Consider the following 26,904-nt stretch of genomic DNA (forward strand, 5'->3'; position numbering starts at 1 on the left):
ATGACCTTATTATCATTTTTGTCCATCCCTGAACCCAAATCAGATTCTGTGTTCTATTCTGGCCTTAGCTATGTCACCCTGACATCTATATCCTCAAACTTACTTTTAATTCAATCCTCTTCCCACTTAATTTTTTAGCCAATTTCCCCCTCCCTTGAGTATTATATAACCTTAACTCTGGACAAAGTACTTTCTATTCAAAACTAATTCTTGATCATTTCCCTTGTCTCTCTTATCAGTAACTGACACTTGGCCCTGCATGTTCCCCGCTGTCCTCTCCTATGGAATCCTTATCATCCAATTCCCTCCACCTTAGTAGAAAAAGTAGAGAGGACCAGCTTATTCCTAGAGTATATCTAGAATTGATTCTTCACCGTTATCCACCATCCTTCACGTAAAGTTCATACCATTCCTACCGGTTCAAAAAGAGTTCAGATAAAGACGTATTTTAGAATGCAGCTGATCAGGATATAAAAGTACAGTATATTTATTACAAACAATAACAAAATAGTTAACCATGATTAGATATGAAAACAAGAAAAACTGGGCAGCAAACTCTTACTACTTTTAAAATGGTATGGCATCACCTAGAAACAGTAAGGTTTTTAAATCATGTGTAGTTTATATATTAATCTGCATAAAAGTTATTTGTTGTAACTGTCTTCAGTAGAAATTATCTGTAGATTATATAATCATATAAAGTATAAAAATAAGTAAAATATTCTCTTCAATTTTCCTAACAACATATTATGGTTTAAAAATGCTTCAAAGAAAAGGCAAAATCCTTTAAAAGCACTATAAATTTTAGGAAGACAAGTTGTAGTTCACTTGAAACAAATTTCATTGTATATTGTTAATATAGTCAGAAGTAAAAATTTACAATCAGCCATGTTTTCTTTTATAGAATACTACAAAATTGAAGTTTTCTAATTAAACTCATAACATCTAAATGCCATCTACAGTTAAATTTTGCCTAATATGTTTGAAACACTAAGTGAAAAGATAAACTTTTAAAAACCTTTAATATATTATCATTGTAGAACTTGCATTACAATGTTAAATGAGATTATTTAAAATATGGATTGTACATTCTTCTAATTTTCATTGAAACAGATTTAATCTTGACAGGTGAGTTGTTTTTGGTCCATGTGTCCCATTGAATTCCAGTTGCAAGCAATTTTCCAGAGAAGTGATGAATGCCATTTAGATTTGCTAGACCACACTCATTAAACCACCAGCCGGTCTTGTTATGGAGGTGACTGCAGCTCTTCACAGACTGACCATTGACCAGGCATGCAGGGCGACACCCATCATTATCAACATCTGATGTGCTAAAAGGCATTGCATTTTGATTATCTTCTTTTTTGAGACCCCGGAATGCATCACCTGGGAAAAAAATTTTTAATGATTGAATTTAAAGGAAATTTCTATTATTTTAATTAATCATTACCAGCATATTAGGCAAGAGCATCACATCTGGAAGTAAGGTTTAAATTATTTTTCTACTATTTATCATGTTAAAATTCTCCTACTCGAAGATTCAACATGCCACAATCTGGTGATGAGTTCCCCAACATGACAGGCATCTTTAAATGAATATTTGATATAAAAGTCACAGTCCAAAACGGAAGTTTTGCTGTGTAGACAAAACCAGATAATTTAAGCCAAAAATTATAGTATACAGAGCTGTCATAATTTGGACAGACCAATATGATAATTGAAATTTAGGAAAAGAAAATAATTTACACAGGGTAGGTTTTCATACCACTACCATTTACGTCACTTTAGCTAGAAAGACTTTTACCTTTAAGAAATTTAGATTTACAATTACAAAAGTTGGGGTTTTTTTCTAGGGGCCATCAACTTTATATAGAATACCAAATGCCCTCAAGAAAAATTCAGGTATACTCTTGAGGTGTACCTTTCCTTCATGGCTCTTCACATGATTTATGGACTAATTGGATGGTAGTTAAGACAATACCACTTTTAAAGGGCTTCTACTGAACATTGTTTTATTTTGTTTTGTTTCGTTTTTAAGACAGAGTTTCGCTCTTGTCCCCCAGTCTGTAGTGCAATTGCATGATCTCGGCTCACTGCAACCTTCACCTCCCGGGTTCAAGCGATTCTCCTGCCTTAGCCTCCCAAGTAGCTGGCATTACAGGCACACACCACCACACCCAGCTAATTTTTGTATTTTTAGTAGAGATGGGGTTTCACCACGTTGGCCAGGTTGGTCTTGAACTCCTGAACTCAAGTGATCCACCCACCTCGGCCTCCCAAACTGCTAGGATTACAGGCGTGATCCACCACTTCTGGCCTGAACATTGTATGTATGGTATCCCTCGTATTTACAATATCCCTGCAATGATTAAGTATCTTGTCCAAGATGACCCAGTTAACTCAGTGGCAGGAGCAGGAGTCATATTTTGTTTCATAAAATTCCATAAAGTTAAAGATTCTAAGTAAACCCATAATGCCTATATTTCACCTATATGTAAACTTTGGCTAATGCTTGAAACACTAATTTAAAAAAGAAGCCATATAAAATCTGCGGAGAAACCAAGCTCTATGTATGTTTCATTATTTCTGAATGTTTGGCATCTCTTGAGATAAATCTTTTGAAAGAGCCTTAAGAACTTCATTAGCAGTGGTGGCCTATCCTATACCCCAATTCTGCTGATTATTAAAGTCTCTGACTCTGCACTTTGTGGGAAACAAAACACACACAGTGTAGGTATTTTCAGAGAATATGTAATCTTCAACACCCACACAGTGTAATACCTTTCCAAAGTTCCAGTGAGAGACAATACCCATGGAGCATTGCCTAAACAATGTGATCATTCCATGAATACTCTCCCTAGATAGTATCCGGTCCAGCCACCAGAAGGATCATACAGCACATAAGCTCCTCAATAGACTTTATTTAATTCATTTAAAAAATATATGCATAGGTATATTTCCTTAAAAATAGCCTATTATAATATACCCATCATGTTTTCTGTGAGAGTGTGGTTGGAGAATATAACACTTTTGTTTTCCCTAAGAATCCGGAGAAATTTATCTCAAGTCTTATAATCAGGAATAGTTGAGATTCTCATGGAACAAGTGTGTTGCTCAAATATTCAAATTCATATTTCTGTTTTTGCTCCAAGCTCAAAGCCAAATTTGTGACCTGCCTTTACCACATACCTGATTACACTTAACCCATTGGTTTTATCTGTATTTCTATTATTACATTCTGCTGACACCTTTTTCTTTTATTCTTTTGATTACATTATGTGATCAACAGTTGAAAGTTACTTAACAACCTTGTTGGGAAAATGTAGAGTACAGTACGGCAAAATTTGAGAGTTTTGTAACGAAAAAACTTTTGCCATTATCAATATTATCCTTTAATTAGATGCTAGTCATCTTTCAGAGAACCCCCACATAAACTTTTCCTAATATAATATATTCCATCTTTAGATAGTTCTTTACACTTTTAGAGAAGAAGCATTGAAAATCATATATTGTAATTTCTTAAACTTTTCCCTATAGATCATGATTGGAATTTCAGACTTTTACCTAATATCCCAAGTGTAAACCCCTCAGGTATCATAGATTCCAACCATGTCAGACAACTCTCTGTGCCCTTTAATTTTCCTCCCTCTATGCCTTAACTTAAGCTGCTCTGTTTGTCAGCCTTCGTTTGCCAAAAGCCTATCCATTCTTCCAAGACTAGATCAGTGGTTCTCAACTGCAAGTATGCCAACATATCCATCTGGCTTAAAATAACTGAATCAGATTCTACAGGAATATATACTTTTTAAAAGCTTCCCATGTTGAATCTAACATTAACAGCTTGTTAAAAATTGCTTTCCCATGAATATTTTTTGGGTGCAATCAACTGAAATCATTCTCATCCTCTTTCTAACCCCAAAAGTTCTATCAGTATTCTGTATTTCCAGTGTTACTTATCTTCTCCTTTATATTGGGATCAGTTAAAGAGCTGGGAACATATATCATTTAGTTTTTGATCTCTAACACTAAATATACATAATGAACAAGTACCACAAACAGCAACAAGACAGTTGAATTTAGTACTTTTTAACTCAAATGCCTTTAAATTTTCAGCATTAAAATGCAAGTTTAACATCAAGTATTTTGAAGTTCTGACAAATTAAATTTATTTGGAAATGAGCAGATGCATCAAAGTATAATGAGAAGAACACTAAATTTGTTATTCTGTCAGCCTGGACTCTTGCCTTGGCTCAGGTCACGTGATCTGGGAACGTTGGGCAAGTCACTTTATCACTCAGGTTTTTTCACCTGTAAAGTGAGAAGACTAGAGATCATCTCTAACAGTCTGTCACTTCTAAATGTCAGCCTCTCTGAACATGAAAATGAAAATACCTTCACAGCCTACTCCACAGGCTCTCTATCCAAAGAATCAACTGCGATTACATAAGGCAAATTGTTTTAGAGACTATAAAGCACTTCAGAAGCACGAGGTGGTACAATGATCATAAAGAAGTTTCAAAACTCAAGACTTGGCCAGCTTTCTTATTCCTAATCTATTCTGTTATCAGTGATGCATTATATATAAAGACAAATGCATTATTTTTATCTTCACTTAATAATGAGTCAGTTATAATTTAGATCTGGATAATTTTAGGAATAAAAAAACTTACCAGCGTTTCCTGAATACCGCCCTAAGTGCATTTTAAAAAATCTTGTTTCATCCTCTAGCCAAAAATTATCATATGATGCATAAGCAAGTGTGTCATCTTCAGATTCCAAAGCCACATACAGCATAAAACTGGTATTTTTCTGATTTACTATATAAAAAATCTTTTTTAGTCCTAGCCAAAATTCTCCTGTAAAAAAAATGCTTTGTTTTAATATATTTTAACACAAATTAGAATAATGCTTTGTTATTGAATGTTTGGTCTTGTTTAGCACTTCAAAAACTCTGAGATGGCTCACATAAGTAATTAAAGGCACTGGATGACCTAGCTCAAATTATCAGTCCTTACCTACTTTATAAAACAAACAAAATTCCTACTTCTACTTCACCAGACTTGAGAAGATCATACCCTTTTTCATTTTTATCTCCCCAAATTAAGTAAAATTTGGGGAAAGAAGATAATGATCTCTCAAAATTTTATCTCCCAAAATTAAACTAGTCTTCATTTAAAGACTAAAATTTACAGTCAACTTTTACCTTAAGGCATTTCAACATAAAATCAATTGAAATATTATGGCAGGCAAGAAAACGTTATTTACCAGTAAATGAGAAGGTTTAACCTCCAAATCAGCAGTTCCCAAAAAAACATTTCCTAAAAACACTCAGTTGAAATTATTTTTTCTTTCTTGGAATACTTTCTTAACAGACACTTCTTTGTTACAGTGCAGCTGGTTAATTTCCTATGCCTTGGACATAATGTAATAACATTGGAATATCCCCGGGTTTAGGATCAATATTTCCAAGACGATTATAGATTCAGGATGAAATAGAAAACTCCCCAACTCGGACTGCATACTTCTTGCATACATATTCTAGCCAATGGCTTTCTACCTCTCCTTACCCACTTGGCATAGCCCAAATGTGTATACCTCTGCTTTGAGATATATGCCTCTACTTGAATCATAAAATTATTAAAGAAAATAAGGGTCCAGTCAAAACAAACTTCAGAGTTGGAGAATAACATGACAGCATTCAAACTCTTCAAATTATAGCTAAGATATTAAGTCTTTCTTCAGACCTCACAGGGGCAGACATTTTAGGAACACACTCAATTACAATTGAAAAGTAAGGAGAGAAAGTGGGCCCAGTAAGATGGCTCCATAGGGGTTCATTGAGTCTCACACAGTATACAACATTTCAATTTAAGTGTCCCTGCCATCTTTTCCCAGTACTCCACCCTCAAATTTAAGACTTAAAAATACATTTTCTGTAATCCCATATTTATTTATTTATTTATTTATTTATTTATTTATTTATTTATTGAGAGACTAACTCTGTCACCCAGGCTACTGTGCAGTAGTGTGATCTCAGCTCACTGCAACTTTCACTCCCCCCCGTTCAAGCGATTCTCAGGCCTCAGCCTCCCAAGTAGCTGGGATTACAGAGGCGTGCACCACCACCCCCAGCTAATTTTTGTGTTTATTTTTTATTATACTTAAGTTCTGGGATACATGTGCAGAATGTGCAGGTTTGTTACATAGATAGACATGTGGCATGGTGATTCGCTGCACCCATGAACTCATTATCTACATTAGGTATTTCTCCTAATGCTATCCCTCCTCTAGCCCCCACCCCCTGACAGGCTCCTGTGTGTGATGTTCCCCTCCCTGTGTCCATGTGTTCTCATTGTTCACCTCCCACTTATGAGTGAGAACATGCAGTGTTTGGTTTTCTGTTCCTGTGTTAGTTTGCTGAGAATGATGGTTTCCAGCTTCATCCATGTCCCTGCGAAGGACATGAACTCATTCTTTTTATGGCTGCGTAGTATTCCATGGTGTATATGTGCTAGATTTTCTTTATCCAGTCTATCATTGATGGGCCTTTGGGTTGGTGCCAAGTCTTTGCTGTTGTGAATAGTGCTGCAATACACGTACACGTACATGTGTCTTTATAGTAGAATGATTTATAATCCTTTGGGTATATACCCAGTAATGGGACGGCTAGGTCAAATGCTATTTCTAGTTCTAGATCCTTGAGGAATCATCACACTGTCTTCAACAATGGTTGAACTAATTTACACTCCCACCAACAGTGTAAAAGCTTTCCTATTTCTCCACATCCTCTCCAGCATCTGTTGTTTCCTGACTTTTTACTTATCACCATTCTAACTGGTGTGAGATGGTATCTCATTATGGTTTTGATTTGCATTTCTCTAATGACCAGTGATGACAAGCTTTTTTTCATATGTGGTTGGCCGCTTAAATGTCGTCTTTTGAAAAGTGTCTGTTCATATCCTTCGCCCACTTTTTGATGGGGTTGTTTGTTTTTTTCTTGTAAATTTGTTTAAGTTATTTGTAGATTCTGGATATTAGCCCTTTGCCAGAAGGATACATTGCAAAAATTTTCTCCCATTCTGCAGGTTGCCTATTCACTCTGATGATAGTTTCTTTTGCTGTGCAGGAGCTCTTTAGTTTAATTAGATCCTATTTGTCAATTTTGGCTTTTGTTGAAATTGCTTTTGTTGTTTCAGTCGTGAAGTCTTTGCCCATGCCTATGTCCTGAATGGAATTGCCTAGGTTTTCTTCTAGGGTTTTTATGGTTTTAGGTCTTACATTTAAATCTTTAATCCATCTTGAATTAATTTTTTATAAGGTAAAAGGAAGGGATCCAGTTTCAGTTTTCTGCATGTGACTAGCCAGTTTTCCCAGCACCATTTATTAAATAGGGAATCCTTTCCCCATTGCTTTTTTTGTCAGGTTTGTCAAAGATCAGATGGTTGTAGATTTGTGGTGTTATTTCTGAGGCCTCTGTTCTATTCCATTGGTCTATATATCTGTGTTGGTACCAGTACCAAGCTGTTTTGGTTACTGTAGCCTTGTAGTATAGTTTGAAGTCAGGTAGCATGATGCCTCCAGCTTTGTTCTTTTTGCTTAGGATTGTCTTGGCTATACAGGCTCTTTTTTGGTTCCATATGGAATTTAAAGTAGTTTTTTCTAATTATGTGAAGAAAGTCAGTGGTAGCTTGATGGGAATAGCATTGAATCTATAAATTACTTTGGGCAGGCCGGGCACGGTGGCTCACGTCTGTAACCCCAGCACTTTGGGAGGCCAAGGCAGGTGGATCACCTGAGGTCAGAAGTTCAAGACCAGACTGATCAACATGGTGAAACCCCATCTCTATTAAATTACAAAAATTAGCCAGGCGTGGTGGCAGGCACCTGTAATCCCAGCTACTCGGGAGGCTGAGGCAGGAGTATCGCTTGAACCCGGCAGGCAGAGGTTGCAGCGAGCCAAGATCACGCCATTGCACTCCAGCCTGGGCAACAAGAGTGAAACTTTGTCTCAAAAAAAAAGAAAATTACTTTGGGCAGTATGGCCGTTTTCACGATATTGATTCTTCCTATCCATGAGCATGGCATGTTTTTCCATTTGTTTGTGTCCTCTCTTATTTCCTTGAGCAGTGGTTTGTAGTTCTTGAAGAGGTCCTTCACATCCCTTGTAAGTTGGATTCCTAGGTATTGTATTCTGTTTATAGCAATTGTGAATGGGAGTTCACTCATGATTTGGCTCTCTGTTTGTCTGTTATTGGTGTATAGGAATGCTTGTGATTTTTGCACATTGATGTTGTATCCTGAGACTTTGCTGAAGTTGCTTATCAGTTTAAGGAGCTTTGAGACTGAGGCAATCGTGTTTTCAAAATATACAATCATGTCATCTGCAAACAGAGACAATTTGACTTCCTCTTTTCCTGATTGAATACCCTTTATTTATTTCTCTTGCCTGATTGCCCTGGCCAGAACTTCCAATACTATGTTGAATAGGAGTGGTGAGAGAGGGCATCCTTGTCTTGTGCTGTTTTTCAAAGGGAATGCTTCCAGCTTTTGCCCATTCAATATGATATTGGCTGTGGGTTTGTCATAAATAGCTCTTATTATTTTAAGATACGTTCTACCACTACCTAGTTTATTGAGAGTTTTTAATATGAAGGGGTGTTGAATTTATCAAAGGGCTTTTCTGCATTTATTGAGATAATCATGTGGTTTTTGTCATTGGTTCTGTTTATATGATGGATTATGTTTATTGATTTGCATATGTTGAACCAGCCTTGCATCCCAGGGATGAAGCCAACTTGATCGTGGTGGATAAGCTTTTTAATGTGCTGCTGGATTCAGTTTTCCAGTATTTTATTGAGGATTTTCGCATCGATGTTCATCAGGGATATTGGCCTGAAATTTTCTCTTTTTGTTGTGTCTCTGCCAGGTTTTGGTATCAGGATGATGCTGGCCTCATAAAAAGAGTTACGGAGGAGTCCCTCTTTTTCTACTGCTTGGAATAGTTTCAGAAAGAATGGCACCAGCTGTTCTTTATACTTCTGGTAAAATTTGGCTGTGAATCCATCTTTTGTGTTTTTATAGAGACATGGTTTCAACATGTTGGCCAGCCTGGTTTCAAACTCCTGGCCTCAAGCAATCCACCTGCCTTGGCCTCTCAAAGTGCTGGGGTTACAGGCGTGAGCCACTATGCCCAGCCCCAAATTTGTTTTCAAAACACACCAGTACAAAGCAGTCTCAGTTTGTATGCAGTATACCTGCCTGAAGACCTGGTTAGTCAAAACTCATATTCTTTCCCCACAGAAATAAATTTGAAATAAGGAAGATGGCAAAGCCTGTATATGGATCTATAACTACCTAATTCAAGAAGAAGCACTCAATGGGAAAATCAGAAGTAATGCTGAGAAAATGCAAGTATATTCACTATACTCCAGACCATGGCAGTTACCCGGATATAAGCCAAATGGCTTCTAAAATCACTGGCATTCAGTAGCATTTTTAGCACTAAGACTGACACCACCACTTACCAAATCCTTGGATGACATTATTATGAGAGATTAAAGATTTACAATTATAAAAACAGTAACTGTTAAAATAGCATAAAAATTAGTAAACTCACTGGCAGAAGTTCCAACTAATGTAAAATTCTGCAAAGTTCAGAAATATTGGTGTTACTGTTTACCAGCAAAAGTGATGCTGCCATGTGGCAATAATGTAAACAGATTTTACATTCACCTGGGGTTATAATTTTCAAATTTTGAGCATAATGATGTTTACTGACATTTTAATAATATGCTCAGTTTAAATAATTTGAGTTTGCACAGACACATACCTCAATTCGCCATTTCATTGGCTTATATAGATACAACACACCTCTCAAGATTTTTAAGATCTAGGACAACGCTGCCATTCAGTTTTTCGTTGGGCAAACAGTTGGTGAGCACCTGCCAGAATTCTGCTGGGTGCATAGTAGATACTTAGTACATATCCAATCTAGAATTTTCACTCAAATCACATTTCACCAGATATCTACAAATAAAGATTTCCAGATCTCCACTGAAGACCTACTTATTTTAAATAATCTGGCATATGAAAAGAGGGTGAGTTAAGTCATATTTTGATATTTACAAGCATTTGCTATTTTTACTAAAGATCTGACCAACAAAGACTCTAGATATAATACCAAAAAGAGTAAAAAACATAGAGTAGAAACACAAAAAATTAACCTAAAAGGTCTCCAAATCCATCCAGATAATCACACCACAATCTTTGGAAATCAATTATCCCATCAATTCTTTTCTGTATCACAGTCCATCCACCTCCTCTGTAATCCATGTCACACATTACCTAAAATAAGCACAGAGAAGACCAAAATAATACACTACTATTATCATTATTTGATAATATAACACTCATGCTTCATCCTTAGGCTTAGAAAAAGAGACGATACTGCCACTGAATTTTCAATGCAATCATATGCCATTAATTTATTCAGATGTTTTTAGATCTCTAGAAATAATACTGTTTATTATAAAACAACCCTGTAATTAACCTAAATAATACTGTTTATTATCAAACAAATTTGTAATTAACTTAATCACAGTCCTTATAACAATCATTTTTAAAAATATGTATTTGCAGCTTTTTTTTTTCTTTTTTTTTTTTGAGACAGAGTCTCCCTCTGTCGCCCAGGCTGGAGTGCAGTGGCGCGATCTCGGCTCACTGCAAGCTCCGCCTCCCGGGTTCACGCCATTCTCCCGCCTCAGGAGTAGCTGGGACTACAGGCTTTTTTTTTTTTTTTTTTTTTGTATTTTTTAGTAGAGACGGGGTTTCACTGTGTTAGCCAGGATGGTCTCGATCTCCTGACCTCGTGATCCGCCCGCCTCCGCCTCCCAGAGTGCTGGGATTACAGGCGTGAGCCACCGCGCCTGGCCGTATTTGCAGCATTTTAAGGTTATCCTCTTATTACTCAACTTTATAAATATTCTTCAGTTTGTATAACAGTATTGCTGTGATGTGGCAGAGCAATGTATTTCTCTATAAACTAAACTTTTGAATTAAAACACTGGTGTGTGTGTGTGTGTGTGTGTGTGTGTGTGTGTGCGCGCGTGCGCGTGCTAAATATTTCACGTGCTTGTCTTTGCTCTTTTCTCCCACAAGCCTGGAAGGCCTGTTTTCAGACTGGCATTTTCAGAGAAAGGCATGATCTGTGCCCACTCAGCAGGCGCTCATAGACACATCTGTTGATGCTGTGTAAAATGCCCCTAAAAGGACCTCTGTAGGGGACCCATAGAAGCGATATAGGGAAGAAATCAGAGCAAAATTCTCCCTCAGAAACTTCCCGCATAGAGACAGAGAAAAGGCAGTGTGGAGGAAGTTAAGGAACCAGCACTTTCCCACAAAAGAGGTGATTATGCATCCCACTCTTCACAAAATTAGAAGCCTTCCTTTTCCACATCTGTTCAGATACAGTTTTGAATCTGTAGGTGAAGTAACTTAGGTAATTTTAAAATTATTTCCCACTTAATTTCCAATTTTTTGACACCTTGTCAATAGATTTCAAATAAAATAATGGTAGTAACTCTAAGAAGACAAACCGGTAGTATTTACTTAGAAAAAAAGTGACTTTATTATCCAATAATGACTATCAATAAGGTATGAGTATCATAAACTTTCTTCTGCACAAAGAAGTGCCCAGGAAAAATATATATATAACATATATAATTGTGTGTGTGTGTGTGTGTGTGTATGTGTATATATATATACGTATATATGTGTATATACGTATATATATGTATATATGTGTATATATATATATATATATATATACATACACCGAGATCGTGCCACTGCACTCCAGCCTGGGCGACAGAGGGAGACTCTGTCTCAAAAAACAAAAAGCTGCAAATACATTTTTTAAAATGATTGTTATAAGGACTGTGATTAAGTCAATCACAAAATATATACACACACACACATTTATTCCATCAATATGCACAGTCTCTAGTAGAAATTTCTACTAGATATCCTTGCAGAGAACAACTAAGAATAGACATGAGTAATTTATCAATTTCAGAATGAATCAGCTTTTCAGTCTGCCTTGCACCCCACTGAAAGGTTTTTTTAATTATTAATTTCTCATACAATCACATAAAATCATCTATCATCAAAAGAAATTATAACCATATACAAGAAGGGAAGTCAAAAGTATTTTTAGTAAGCTCCAAGGCAAAGCACACCATTATTTTCCAATATCCACAGGCTAATTAAAGCAAGCAAGTATTTATATTGCATAGTTCTGCCTGCTATAGTTCTGCCTATTATGAGGATAATGTAAGCTTTTGCATCAAATGGATTTACTTTAAAAAGTATAACCATGGAAACTCAAATAGAAAAGTGAAAGACAGACTCTAGCTCTTTTATGAATTCATGTTTTGGGCATTAGAATTCTAAAAAACCAAAATTTTGAAAGTAGAACTTTACCTAATTTATTTAAAATTTTTCAAGGAAAAATTAAATATTAAAACAATTTAAATTTTAACATGAATTAAATTGGTTGGATGTTTATCTTAGCCCACATAATACGGGAAAACTTTACCTCAAATGGGTAGCTAGATCCTTCTGGGTGAATTATGTATAAACCACTCGGTGTTTTGGTGACAGAGCCAATGGTATCCTTAATATCAGTGCAATCTAAACCTAGAAAAGCAAAATTATTTAATTGGGATATTTTCAAGAGTACATTTAAGGCAATCATTTTATAGAGAGAATTGATAGTGCTATTATCATAATTTTCATTATTATGTGATTTTTAACTTCCTCAAAATGAAAAATGGTCACAATTTTAGAAATAAAAAGAAAATATAAGGGATTAAAGAATGTATGCTGCAATAAGCCTTCACTTATAATATCACTGTTAGTGATTAGTTTCCTATACTATTTAAAAGTTTCATTTGGGATCAACACTTATTAAACATATTTTATAATTACACATTCTCTTTACCAATAAATAATGCCCTTTCAGAAATTTAGGTTTATCTTAGAGAATGTAATGTGTAAAGGAAATCTACATGAACAGGGAGGAGAAAACCAAAAGGAATAAGTAGATTAACCACTACAGACACATATTTCACTATTCTATTCCCAACTTCAGAGACTGATGTGTTCGGGACCACTAATACCAGTAGCCAAAGGAAGAAGGGAAAATCACTTTCTTCCCCAAGAAATTATGCCTGACGTTAGAGCCTACTCTGTTGACAACAGTTAGAATTATAGCACCCCATAATCATCTTCTCCAAAGCACTCATCTCCCCAGGATTGTAAACACGTTTATGTGGATATGGATATTACATTTTCTGGAAGATACTCTACTCTGTAGCATCTTTTATAAATGAAATAAATTCAACCCTTAGAGTGTCCATTATCCAAAAGCCCATCTTAACATCCTAGTTCTACTCCCAACACTTTACTTCATAGTGTTATCCTAACTATTTACGTAGTAAGGTATTACATAAAGCCCTTACCATAGTGCCCAGCACACCCAAATAATGAAGAAAATGCCATCTACAAAAAGTCAGCTATAAAAAGGATACATATGTAACAAACCTGCACATTGTCACATTGTGCACATGTACCCTAAAACCCTAAAGTATAATAAAAAAGAAAAAAAAAAAAAAAAGTCATTTGTTTTCTCCTTCATCTCTGGGAGACATAGATTTGTTGTTGCCTGTGTCCTTCGTTGTTAAGAGATATTCTTATAATGCCTTTATGTTCAGAGACATGAAAGAAGTTCACTCTGAAGGACTGATCTCGGTTGGAGTATCTGCTTTATCATTACCTTTCAAATTAATGTGAACAGATTATTTCGATTTTTCTGGGCTGGATATTTCTTATCTGATGATGATGATCATAGCAAGCCCTTATATTGCTCTCCCTATGATTCGGGCATTTTTTTTTTATTTTCCTTGTGATAAACACTTGATTCGGGCAATATTTTAAGAGATTTCCCTGTATTTATTCATTTAATCCTCACATCAACTATAAGAGGTAGGTACCATCAGTTTACTGATAGGAAAACATATCAAGAGAGCAGCAGGTCAGAAGTTTGAAACCAAGGAGTCTGGCATCAGAGTCCATGCTCCTGCCTACCACATTATACCTGCTTTGGGTCAGTTATGAGATGTAATAAAATAATTTTAATAGCAAAATAATGTGAGAAAGTGCCTGTCTTCCTACTTATCACATAGAAGATTTTCAGGCACTGTTTATTGTCTTCTTTTTTGAAGAAGAACATAAAGATCATGTTCTAGGTCCTCAATAATATTTATTTGCTTTAAACCTTTGGGGATAAATTCATATTTATAAGATTTATAGGGTATTTTTCTTAGAAGTCCAAGCCTCTAGGAATTAATAGGCTGTATTTTAGTATAAAAAGTGCTAACTTTCAGTTTATTCTTGTCATACATTCCTTTTTTTTTTTTTTTTTTTTTTTCAAATTTTATGCCCCAATTTGAAACATTTCAAACATGTCAAAAACATTTTTTACAGGTGGGAGGAACTTTGAAACTTTCTTTTCTTCTATCTGAAGATGAATTATTAATAAGATGTAAACTGGGAACCCAGAACAAAGCTACAGAAAGCTATGTTATTTTCAACAGCTTCAGGATATCTTTATACAGCCATGACTTTCACATGGTTGAAAAAGTTTCCCATTTTAAGAAAGTACACATTGTCTATGGTGAAATTTGCTTAATGGCAGGTATTAGCCCTCCAGTCTGTTAGAGAATGGTGAGCTGTAGCTTTTAAATAAAACTTTTAAATGGATCGACCTGTCCAGGAAAATTTTAAGCAATAAAAGACAAACACGAAAAGGCTGAAATACCAAAGTTCTCACCATGTGACTGAACAGGTCTGTGAGGAAAAGGATCCAGCTGTTTTCTAAAAACTTCTGTAGTCAAAAGGAGAACTCGATTCATGAGCTCGTTAACCTAAACACATGCATACACATTTAAGTACATTTATATTTGAAGAAATTGCCATTTCTAAGCCTCTCATAAACCCAGCTCTGAAATACATAATGGTGCCCATTTTTCTAGATTGATTTCTTACTGCTTTAACAAAGAATAAAGGCAAAGCTAAATAGCAATCATTAAATTTCGTAGTATCTACCTCCTTAACGTCAATTTCATCTGCCCCTATTTCTGCATTTGGCTGCTCTTGCACATCTGTCATTCATACCTTGTCCAAACCATTGCTGTAGTTTCTTACCTCCTCCCTTGGCTCTTCCTCAAGTCATTGACCACACAAGTTGATCAGATTGTGGCATTTCCTTGCTTAAACACTACAGTGGCTCCTTGGTGTGGTATGATTTCATTCTTGCCTATTCCTAGAGTCAGTTTTCCTTAAATACTCAACCTCACCAGCCACTCCACCCTGCACCAACTCCAAGAAGTTTCCCCAGAATGGAATGTCCTCTTCGCCTTACCTAACCTTTATGGTTTTTAAAACATTTATTCATCCGTCATGACTGTTCACAGACTTTCTCCTCTGGGCAGTTTTTTGTATCTGAGAGCTCTCTTTTGTGCCATTCTAACAACCACATTTTTGTCAACACATTTTAATGCTCCACTAGACTGTACCCCTTGAATGAAGTTCGATTTTTTTACTGCTTTTTGTTTGCCTAAAGTTTACTATGGTGCCTCTAACATGGTAGGCGCTAAATAGATGTCTGAACATGAATGCATTCTAAAAAAAGATTATACCTCCAGCTAACTATACATCAACGTGCACATGCAATAACAACACAATACTAAAACATCTATACCTGATTAGATAAATAATCCAAGGAAGCTTGTTGCTCATCCATCATATTTCTTAGTAGTTTTTTGGTACTTCTTGTGTAGGAAACAATAGAATTTTGCAAATTTCCTTAACCATAATAAAAAGTGGCTGTTAAATATTATATTGTTACAGAAAACAATTACAGCAAAAAATAGTGAATCTTACCTGATTTTGGATATGTATCTCAATACTACCTCAATTTATCTTAATACTCAGAATTACATATTTTAGTTAGTATATATTTTGTTTAACTCAGAATTAACCCCAGAAATGATTGTCCCAATACTTCTTAATGAAACTGTGCTTCCTACTAATATAGATTACCCAGAATAATTAATCTGTTATCATTAAGAGACAGTGTTCTGATTATAAATTCTCACTTTATAAGATGAGATATATAGAGGCAGGAGTTACAGGATTCATCAATTCTTACTGTAAAAGAAAGTTAGTGGTAACAGTTTTATACCAGGCAAGTTAATTTTAAAAAAGTACATCTTTGTTTTAATTTTTCTATTAATACTATATTTACACAATTAAATTGCTAGCACATACATATACATACACACAATAAATATTAGTCAAAGGTTTTGGTTATTTGGTTTCTGACTAAACATTTACTATACATTTTCCTTTTAAAAATATTTTTATTTTAAGAGAAAATTTCTTATAGCGAAGTTGCGATAACAGTACAAATAACTTTTTTCCTAATGCCTTTGAGACCATGTTTCCATGATGTACCATCACGCTATTTCAGTGTGTATTTCTTACACTAAAGACATTTCTAATAACATACTACCAAAATTAGGAAATAAACATTGACTACCTATGTTTCTCAGACCCTATGTGAGTTTTACCCAAGATAGTAATAATGTTGCCCCCTATAACAAAAGGGCCCACACATTATTACGTATGTTATTCTCTAAAAATTTATTTTCTAAGTTTCTTCCCACCAGCAGTAGAATCACATTAATAAATCTTGATATTTTTAATTCTACCTCACTCAGCTTCCTCTCTCTTTCTTATTTTCAGTCTGTCACTTTCTATTAGCTTTTTCCTGAATTTAGCCATCTGTCTTAATAGGTCTAAAGCTGCACTCATTGGTTTGAGAAGCCTGAGACCCTTTTGTTGCACACAGAATTAGCTACATAGAAAAAGGATCCATTCATTTACCAAATATTTATTAAGCACCTATTACGGGCCAAACAATAAAGCTTCTGGCCTAGGATGATCAGGATGTGTAGAAAATGACCCAGACAAAAGCTAAAGTATACTTTTCAGTGTCTACCCAAAAAATAATGAATCATATACCCTTATTATTGTGTTTATTTTTAATACTTACTACACATGAAATGTTTTTCTTCTCGTGTAATTTTAGTTTTAACATCACATGATTCCTCACAGTCTTCCTTACAAAAAGTATCATTACTTTTACTTTCATCTTTTGCATTAGATACATCTTCTACAATGTTAACTACTGAAGAGTCCTTTACATTAAAAAATAGAAATAAGAAAAAATACATTAAACGTGTTATATGAACTAATACATAGTAAATAAGACTATAGAGAAAAGCTTAGATTTCAGGAAAGACAAGGCTGATCATTAGAGAAAAATATAAGCTATTTAATTCAAACTTCCACAAATAAACCTGATGAGTAAATAAAATCTAATGGACCAATTTCTTAATGTCCTGCATAGCCACTCACAGGACAATATGTGAAATATGAAAGTTTGTGGAACAGGTTTTTTTTTTAAGCAAAGTGATTTTTCACTACCTATCAGATATTTAATTGAAAAGTTGTGGGCTAGTTTTTAATCTAGGCCTGAAATGTCTTTAAAATTTTTTCATATTTATTGAATTAATCCTCAGTTTATAGTTTCCTCAGTTTAAATACAGTAACATTAAAGCAATTTTTCAACATTTCTAAATAAATGTTTTAATTGTTCCATAAATTATATTTGGTAGTTATGATTAATCTTTTCAAAATTCTAATATATATCTTGAAAGCTAATCATGCTTTCCTAGCTAATATAATATTGCTAAAATTCTTACCGTAGAATGAGGTACACAGTTACCTTGTACAGCTTCTCCACAAATAAAAATACATACATTTAAGAATAAGAGTGAGGCTTGGGATGGAGACATCATATTTTTCTTGGATAGATGAAAACACTTCTTCAAATATCAGGCAGCTCTCTGTGGAAAGAACTACAGAGCATAGAGTCCTCAGTTAAAAACCTCTGGAAAGCGTACAACAAAAACATAAGCCAAAACTTACTAGTTTCCATGCCCTGGTTTGAAACAACACCCTTCATATGAAAAACAAAGTAGCCTCGGGAGACCCTGACGTTTTAAGTTGTACAATTCCTTTTTTGTCACTTCATGTCTGTATTATAAATCCAAGCTTTTGCAATATAGGCAACAAATAGATAAATAAGTAAATAAATAAATAAATGACAGATGTAGACAGATAAAGCATGAATTTATAAATTCATCTAATTTTTGTTAGTCAGCCTTTTCTTGCCTTGGGGAAAAAAAATGGCTTTGATAAGCTATACACCAATAATTGCAAACTGCTTGCAAAAAAATAGGAAGTAGAAATGACTGATGGAGTGGGAAAAACATTACCTTGAAACTATTTCTATAAAATGCTAAGTAGAAATTTGATCAAGGTGGACATCCAGAGCAGATAATTCAGACTTAAAATATACTTTTAAAATGCCAAATTTCAAGGCTGGGCGCGGTGGCTCACGCATGTAATCCCAACACTTTGGGAGGCCGAGGCAGGTGGATCACCTGAGGTCAGGAGTTCAAGACCAGCCTGGCCAACATGTCGAAACCTCATCTCTACTAAAAAATACAAAAATTAGCTGGGCGTTGTGGCAGGTGCCTGTAATCCCAGCTACTCGGGAGGCTGAGGCAGGGAGAATTGCTTGAACCTGGGAGGCGGAGGTTGCAGTGAGCCGAGATCATGCCACTGCACTCCAGCCTGGGCGAAAGAGTGAGACTCCACCTCAAAAAAAAAAAAAAAAAAAAAAGCCAAATTTCTAAGACTCTAATTAATCTGTAATTAGTTGTAATCTAATTACAACCATTTTGTTAAAATTGTAAAAATTCTGAATATCAGAGAAATAATATTATTGAAAATGACCACTCTTTGAAGGTTGATAGATCAATGTCTTCAAATTTTCCTTTTCAATGTCTCCTTCCCTTCATTCTACACACATGCCTAAGTCTTCATTATCCTAAAATTAAGAGGCAAAGCAAAACTTTCCTGCATCTTCCTTCTGGTTCGAGAAATTTTCTTCTCCATCTCCTTTCCTAACCTGAGAACTGCCATAGTTTTTATGGTACTAGTACAATGACTGATACACAAGAGGCACTCAAATATTTTCTTAATGAAGAAACAGCTTAAAATAATTATCTGTTCTCTGACTTTCCTTCCTCACCACCTACTATTTAAACCCGAACAATCTTATCTCTTACTTGTGGCAATCATTTTCTCAGAGTGTCTCCATTGAGACAGTATGAGATGGTTGAGAGTGCCGGCTCCAAGACCAGATTGCCTGATTTAAAGATCAGTTTCAACACTCCCCTACCCTGGAAACTTGGACAAAGTTACTAATATTGCTATAGCTCAATTACCTCCTTTGTATTATGGAAATTGTTGTATGGATTAAAAGATTAATATATGTAACATTGCAGACAATATTGATGACTTTTATAATTTATATTAATAGACAAATACACATATTGTAATCTTAAATTTCTAGCTGAAGTCTTACAAAACTGAAGTGAAAATGGCAGAACTTCAGCAGAAGTTCGCAGAACTTTAAATCAGCCAGATGTTAAAATTCTTTGTTCTTTCACATCTTGCCCAGAGACCAATTCAGGAAATTCTTATTTGAGAAAGAAAATACTTCAGCAGAAGATGGAAAAAAAAAAATAGCCTCAGCCAAGACAAAAGTGAAAGCACAAAAAATTGTCCATCACAGCTGCCACATGGTTATAATGCTTGTTAAATTAAATAAGCAGGAGGCAATTACCTGAGGCTGTACTTTGAGTTCCTCTGTAGCAAACCGCAGCCTGACTTAGGAGTATATTTTCTGTAACAAATAGCGGAGTTTCAGCCAATCATAGGCAGCCAACTAATCAGAGTATACCCAAATAAGATAAACACCTAGCTGCGGTCAATCACATGATTCCTCTACTTTGCTTCTGTGTCCAACAAAATCTTGCTTCTCATGCTGCTGGGTGGAGCTCTCTGAACTTCTTGTTCTGGGTGCTGCCCAATTCATAAATCATTCTTTGCTCAAATAAATTCTGTTTATTTTCTGTTCTAAAGATACTAAAAATAATATTCAGTCTGGGTGCGGTGGCTCACGCCTGTAATCCCAGCACTTTGGGAGGCCGAGGCGGGCGGATTACCTGAGGTTGGGAGTTTGAGACCAGCCTGACCAACATGGAGAAACCCCGTCTCTACTAAAAACACAAAATTAACTGGGCGTGGTGGCACATGCCTGTAATCCCAGCTACTCAGGAGCCTGAGGCAGGAGGATCACTTGAACCCGGGAGGTGGAGGTTGTGGTGAGCCGAGATCGTGCCATTGCACTCCAGCCTGGGCAACAAGAGCAAAACTCCGTCTCAAAAAAAATATATATATATATATATATATTCAAATTAGGTAAGTTATGTGAATATGCTTTATAACCATAAAGTGGTTATTATTCGTTTCCTTTGTAAATAAAACATCAACGATTTATGAGACCACATTAATGAAATTGCATGTCTAATAGACATCTCACATTTAACATGTTTGAAGCCTAACTCATATTCCTTATTCCACCCCTACCTATTCTTTCCCATCTTAGTAATGGCAATACAACTTATCCAATTGTTTGAGCCAAAAATCTGAGACTCACATTTGACTTTTTTTCTCTCTCTTACTGCAACCATCCACCAACACATCTTATTGGCTCAAGGTTCAAACTGTAAACATTTCTTGCCACCTCCACTGCTACCATCCTAGGCCAAGTCCGCCGTCTCTGGTAACCTTATAACTGTCCTCATTGTTTCTGGTCTTATCTCCTATAACCTGGTTTTCCCCACAACAACTAGAGGGTCTCTTTAAAGGTTCAATAAAATTGTGTTACTCTTCTAATTAAAACTCTCCAATAGATTTCCCTCCATTGAAAGTTGGATTTTACATTAAGTCCTTGCATACAATACAAGTCGCCACTAAATCTGGGCCATGTACCTCTCCAATCTCATATGTTAGCACACTTCCCTTATTATATGGTTTGGACCTGCATCCCTATCCAAATCTTTTTTTTTTTTTTTTTTTGAGACGGAGTCTCGCTCTGTCACCCAGGCTGGAATGCAATTGCACAATCTCGGCTCACTACAACCTCTGCCTCCCAGTTTCAAGCGATTCTCCTTCCTCCGCCTCCCAAGTAGCAGGGATTACAGGCACTTGCCACCACGCCCAGTTAATTTTTTTGTTTTTAGTAGAGATGGGGTTTCACCATGTTGGCCAGGCTAGTCTCAAACTCCTGACCTCAGGTGATCCACCTGCCTTGGCCTCCCAAAGTGCTGGGATTACAGGCGTGAGCCATCATGCCAGGCCTCCCCGCCCAAATCTTATGTCAAACTGTAATCCCCAACGTTGGAGGTAGGGCCTGATGGAAGGTGATTGGATCATGGGGGCAGATTTCCCTACTGATGCTGTTCTCACAATAGTGAGTGAGTTCTCATGAGATCTGGTCATTTTAAAAGGGTGTGGCACCTCCCCTCTTTCCTTCAGTCCTGTTTCTGCCATGTAAGATGCCTGCTCCCACTTTTCCTTCTACCATGAGTAAAAATCTCCCTAAAGCCTCCCCAGAAGCAGATGCTGCCGTGCTTTCTGTACAGCCCGCAGAACCATGAGCCAATAAAACCTCTTTTCTTTATAAATTACCGAATCTCAGGTATTTCTTTATAGCAGTGCGAGAACTGCCGAATACACCCTACCTCACTCTAGTCCAGCAACCGTGGTCTTGTGCTGTTTGAGCACAACAGTATGATTCTGTCTTCACAGTCTTCTGTAATCACAGACCCCTGTGCCCTCATTCTTCATCCAGATATTTGAATGGCAACCTCTTTCCTTCATTCAGACCTCTGTCCTAATTTCCCTTCCTTTGGGGCCTTTCCTGAGCACCCTCTCACAGATACAACTGACACTGGTCTCTATCCCCCTTCACTATCCCACTTTCCATGTAGCACTTTTCACTACCCTAATGTGTTCTAGTGGCGAAGAAAAATAAATATAAGCTTCATGAACATAAGGACTTTGAAGTTTTATTCACTGTATCCCTGGCACCTAGAAAGTGCTTGGCACATAGTAGGTGCTCAATATATATTTCCTTAACAAAAGAAGGAATTGTTTTATGGTTTTAAAGTGTGAAAGAATATAACATTATATTTAATTCAAATGCCCCTTCTGATAAAAAATAGGGATTTTAGGGTAATATTCTTCTTTACTGCTTGAATCACAACTTCCTTTCCTGTCAAGAGATGAAGTTTATAAAATCCTCAAATTTTTTATTACCCAAATATCTAATCCTAAAGCCTTTTTCCATAAATAACACTGACAAAAAAGTCATGACAAAATCAAGCATCATGATGTTCAGAGCCCCTTGGGCCCTGCCTTTCTATAAGAATCTAGGATTCTACAACTTAAATAGAATGTGGAAAACCCACTTAATATGTTGAAGAAATAAAGAAAGAATTTAAAGTTCAAAAAAAAGCTATGATTGGGCCGGGCGCGGTGGCTCACGCCTGTAATCCCAGCACTTTCGGAGGCCGAGGCGGGTGGATCACGAGGTCAGCAGATCGAGACTCATCCTGGCTAACACGGTGAAACCCCGTCTCTACTAAAAATACAAAAAAAATTAGCCAGGTGGGGTGGCGGGCGCCTGTAGTCCCAGCTACTCGGGAGGCTGAGGCAGGAGAATGGCGTGAACTGGGAAGGCGGAGCTTGCAGTGAGCCGAGATCACGCCACTGCACTCCAGCCTGGGTGACAGAGCAAGACTCCGTCTCAAAAAAAACCTATGATTTAAAAAAACTGGCAACATTGTTTGAAATTTATTTTCTTCTTGGTTGTTACCGTAAAACAATATTTGAATGAAGAATAATTATATAAGTCTAAACTGAAATAAAATCCTAAGCCCCCACTGACTGAATAGACCCCCTTTTGGCCAAGGGGACCCTAGGAAAACCTTCAAACTGAGTTTCCAGCCATAATGGGATGGAAGGTCAGCTATGCCTCATTATATCCTCTTCCTGTTGTAGTTTAGACACAAATGACCAGGATTAATGTTAAAATAGAGATCATTAGACTGACAAAACAGACACTTGGTGGCAATAAGATATCAAGTTACAAATAGTACCTAAGGCCATGCCAGGCAAGGGTTAAGTCACGCATTCCTACACTTAAAGAATAAACTATGTTTAACTTCCACAAGTTTTCTGTTTTTCTCTAGCAGCTAAACAAACACTGGCCATGAGATAAGCAATAGTAAAACAATCGTAACTCACCACCAGACACTGACTAACAGACCCTCTGTTCCACAAGCCATAACTACAGCTTTGATTGGACAAGAGACTGATTTCAATAACTTTCTCCTGATAAGAAGACCACCAACCATGAGGTGGTTCTGCCCAGTTTAAGGGGACTGCTCACTTGAGTGCCTTTGTGTCCTAAAAAAAATTTAGACATAATACGGCCTAATTGTAATGCAATTAAATGTCAAGTCTCCAGCCCAAAATGAACATGGATCATATGTTACATTCATGTTTGTTCAATACACATGCATCAGAACTACCTTCATAAATATTCATAGCTCCTCCTAGATCCTATAAATTATGTATGTTTAGCCAACTTTTCAGCATACATCTACCTCAACCTCCCTCCTTCAAAGTACCTGCCTCTCTAGACTTCATTTGGAGGCACACTTCCCAGCTTGTGGGATGGCCCTCCTTTCAGGCTGTAACCCTTTCCTCTCCTTTCTAGATTCATAAATTATGTGTTTTTTAAGTTAATATAAGAAAAGATTTATAGGCAATTGAGAAACCAAATTATGCTTCTTAGTGCTAACATACCAAGCCACAAAGCAGTGAGATGCCTAGGAGTTATGAGATCGCAAACTAATAATATAGCAAAAGCTGGACTTTTGGAAAGCTAACCATGCCTAAATATTCCAAATAGCAACCCTAATATTCTCATATTCATCTGTACTTTGCACTGCCCTACTTTGCTCAGATCACCCATGGGGAGACAGATTTGTGATGATAGCAGTGGGAATAGAATCAAGGCCATTGCCTGTGGCTAGGCCAATTAAAAACTTGCCAAGATAGCCAAGTGTCCAGTTATATACATTTAGCTTTTCGTGTCAGAATTGCATACTTTATCCTGTTGGTATGCTCCTGAAGGAGAGTTCATGTGTTTTGTGCCTTAAATCGAAACTGGATTTGTTGTGGCACTTTAAAATCTGTCGCCAGTGTACATTCCAATTTGAGTCATTGCAACCAAGTTTGCAAAGATTGTTTTAAATAGTTTCACCTGGAATAGTTTATTATTTGAACTCTTAAAATGAACAAATTAATTCACAAAGGCAGAGACATTTGAATGGTGGGTGAATAATCTTTATTTGGTCTGTACTTTCTGCTTCCAATCTGATAATTTTTCCAAGAAAACACTGACTGAAATACAGTCAGAATTCATATGTGCATTTACATTAGGCTCCAACAATAAGATTCAGCCTTTTTCAAAACTGTCACTTGCATAGCCAATAAATTAGTGGCTTAAAAATCCATTTAATTTTCCATACTTCCCAAAACCATTTCAATGCGATGATCTCTTTTGGCATATCTTCCCATGAGATTGCTAGTTTTGCTGTGATGGTCCATTTCCAGAATCTGGCAGGAATGCAAGAACCATTAGGAGGCTTTGAAATGCAGACCTTATAAGTAGGGCAAAGGCAAGGAAGACGACTTCATAGGGAATGCCAGAAGAATTACCGAGTGGATGAGAGAATGCAGGGAAGGAAAATTTCCACTTCACAAAGACATTTTAAAGAGACGGTGTTTGGGGATGGTGATGCCACAGAAAGACTCACAACTCAAAATCTCACAACAAGATTCAGTAGTTTAACAAATTCAACTCCAAATTGTCCCCCAGACAATCACTGCAGAATCCTCCCGGTGGCAATTTCCTGTATCTGAGGATTTTACATCTGTCTTCCGTCACTGTCGGTACTGCCACAAAAAACACTCTCATAAAAAGGGAGGTAGAACTGCATCAGCCTCTAAAACACCACTCAGCTCACCCCTCGCGCAACATCCCGGGTCCCTAGGGATGCCTGGGTTGTCACCCGCCGCTTGAAGCTGGCGGGGCCGCCGGAGCCTGCGATTGGCTGCTTCGGGCACATCGTCCCGCCCCGCCCTGTAGCTTCTCCCAGGTTTCCGTTGTCAAGGACGCGGCGTCTGTTGTTGTCAAGATGGCGGCTGCAGGGTTGCTGCCAACCCCCTCTGCTATTGCCCGGCGAGGTTGCCGCTGCCTCAGCTGCCATCGCCGCTACAGGCACCAGTGCCGCTGCGCGGGAGCTAAGGCTGTCGCGGCCAACCCTTCCGCGCCCGTGACGCGGGGCCTGAGAGACGGACTGTAGGGAGGGGCCGAGCAGGAGGAGGAGGAAGCCAGAGCTGCCATGAGGGAGATGCTGGGGGCGAGCAGAGAGGCGGCGCTGAAGTGAAGGATGCTGGCGGGGAGGCCCGGAGCCCAGAGCGCGGTCGGGGAACTGGGCACTAAATCATCGGACAACCTCGACAGAGCCCCCCTCGGCCCTCGGGAGAGCGGCGGGCATCACCGACCTGGCGCTTACCTGTATCCTTCCCAGCCTGTGGCTGCCAGGGTAGCGATGTTGAAAACGGGGCCCATCTTTTTTCCAATTAGATTCCCATTACCTTTGACGCAGGGTGATCAAAACTAGCAAGTCATCTTAGTGCAGATATTTCCTTTAGCAACTGTCGTGGCTCACCTTAGACCTGAAATTATACCATTTTATCTAACTCTGTGGCTGCTTCCCCCCATCACCCTGTTATCCTACTCCCATTCTTCAACTTTGTAAAATTTTTGTGAATTTTAAAACACATCAACTGAGTATTCTGTGGGGATATGTTTTACCTTCTAGAATTATGCCATTATGTTCTTTACTTACATATTAACTACTTCCTGATTTATCGTACTATTTGGAGAGAGAAATTACACAAATAAGTAAAATGTTTTGCTATCCTAAAGAGTCCGTTTTAACAGTTATCCTAACACAGCCCTAAATGCATTTACCAGAGCTGCTAAAGGCTACACAGTTTGGTAAGTTGTTTTGTTTTCCATCTCTGGCTAGTCTGTTGTCAGAGGGACAGAAGAGAGGAAATGAGAAACAGGGGACCTGGACGCTTTACAATCTGGATTATCTCTGACTTTGCTGGAAGAGTTGGTTAAGCCTACCTTTGATGTTGCTGTTGGTTGCATTGTAGAAAATGGAAAGAGGAGAAGTATTTTGTTATCAAAATCTGTAAATCATGTTTATTCCTTTAGAGACTGTTGTGATGATTAGGATTTAACCTTTGTATTCCCAAAGGACTTGGTTGGCAATGATGGTGTTGTGTAATCATCTTCATTCTTGTCAGAGATGAGTGTCTTCTCTTTCCAAGTTAACTCTGTTTTCTTATCCCCTTTGTCTCCAACTTCTAGGATGTTCTTTGTACTCTGTTACAATTTTAGCAGCAAGTCAACAATTTGTATTGAGTGCCTGCTCTTTGGCTGACTCTGTTCTAGGTTCTAGGGATACAAATCTAGTGAGGAAGACAAATGTGTATAGAGCTGCACTAAAAGTAAAATATCTCTCCTTCGATCATGCTTTCTCCAACCTTCCATCCCTTCAGTCTTTTCTTTCTCTGGGCAAGTTCTCAAAATGGTAGCTTACAATAGCTGCTTCTAGTTCCTCTCATCTATTCATTATTAACCCCATTCAG

General features: G+C 37.2%; 2 protein-coding genes across 7 annotated transcripts in view; one reads left to right on the forward strand and one right to left on the reverse strand.

Annotated features, from left to right (window-relative positions):
• Positions 1-463: 463 nt before the first annotated feature.
• Positions 464-26,881, reverse strand: ANGPTL5 (angiopoietin like 5). The gene is made up of 9 exons (XM_032167231.2): positions 26,378-26,881; positions 17,889-18,076; positions 17,177-17,321; positions 15,821-15,924; positions 14,891-14,984; positions 12,596-12,696; positions 10,224-10,344; positions 4,671-4,856; positions 464-1,386 (listed from the first exon to the last, which is right to left on the reverse strand). The coding sequence occupies exons 2-9, from the start codon at positions 17,982-17,984 to the stop codon at positions 1,067-1,069; spliced, it is 1,167 nt and encodes a 388-aa protein (XP_032023122.1). The 5' UTR covers positions 17,985-18,076; positions 26,378-26,881; the 3' UTR covers positions 464-1,066.
• CEP126 (centrosomal protein 126) overlaps positions 25,353-26,904 on the forward strand; it is an 87,050-nt gene continuing 85,498 nt past the window's right edge. For 5 of the 6 annotated variants that reach the window (XR_009215581.1, XR_009215580.1, XM_032167228.2 and 2 more), the window contains exon 1: positions 25,384-25,756. Coding sequence is in view for 4 of the 6 variants with exons in the window: in XM_032167228.2 (XP_032023119.1) it covers positions 25,629-25,756 (128 nt within the window). In the remaining 2 variants the exon portion in view is untranslated. Of the gene's footprint in view, positions 25,757-26,904 lie in introns of all 6 variants that reach the window. The other variant, XM_032167227.2, reaches the window with a different exon arrangement.

Source organism: Hylobates moloch, unplaced genomic scaffold (genome assembly GCF_009828535.3).
Source record: "Hylobates moloch isolate HMO894 unplaced genomic scaffold, HMol_V3 SCAFFOLD_11, whole genome shotgun sequence".
NCBI lineage: Eukaryota > Metazoa > Chordata > Mammalia > Primates > Hylobatidae > Hylobates > Hylobates moloch.

Excerpts from the sequence above, each read along its gene's own strand:
- ANGPTL5 (XM_032167231.2), bottom strand. The coding sequence starts at position 17,984 with ATGATGTCTCCATCCCAAGCCTCACTCTTATTCTTAAATGTATGTATT. Across the intron at positions 15,925-17,176 it reads AGAAAAACATTTCATGTGTA|GAAATTTGCAAAATTCTATT; the intron begins GTAAGTATTAAA and ends ATTATGGTTAAG. Across the intron at positions 10,345-12,595 it reads GATCTAGCTACCCATTTGAG|GTAATGTGTGACATGGATTA; the intron begins GTAAAGTTTTCC and ends TGCTTATTTTAG.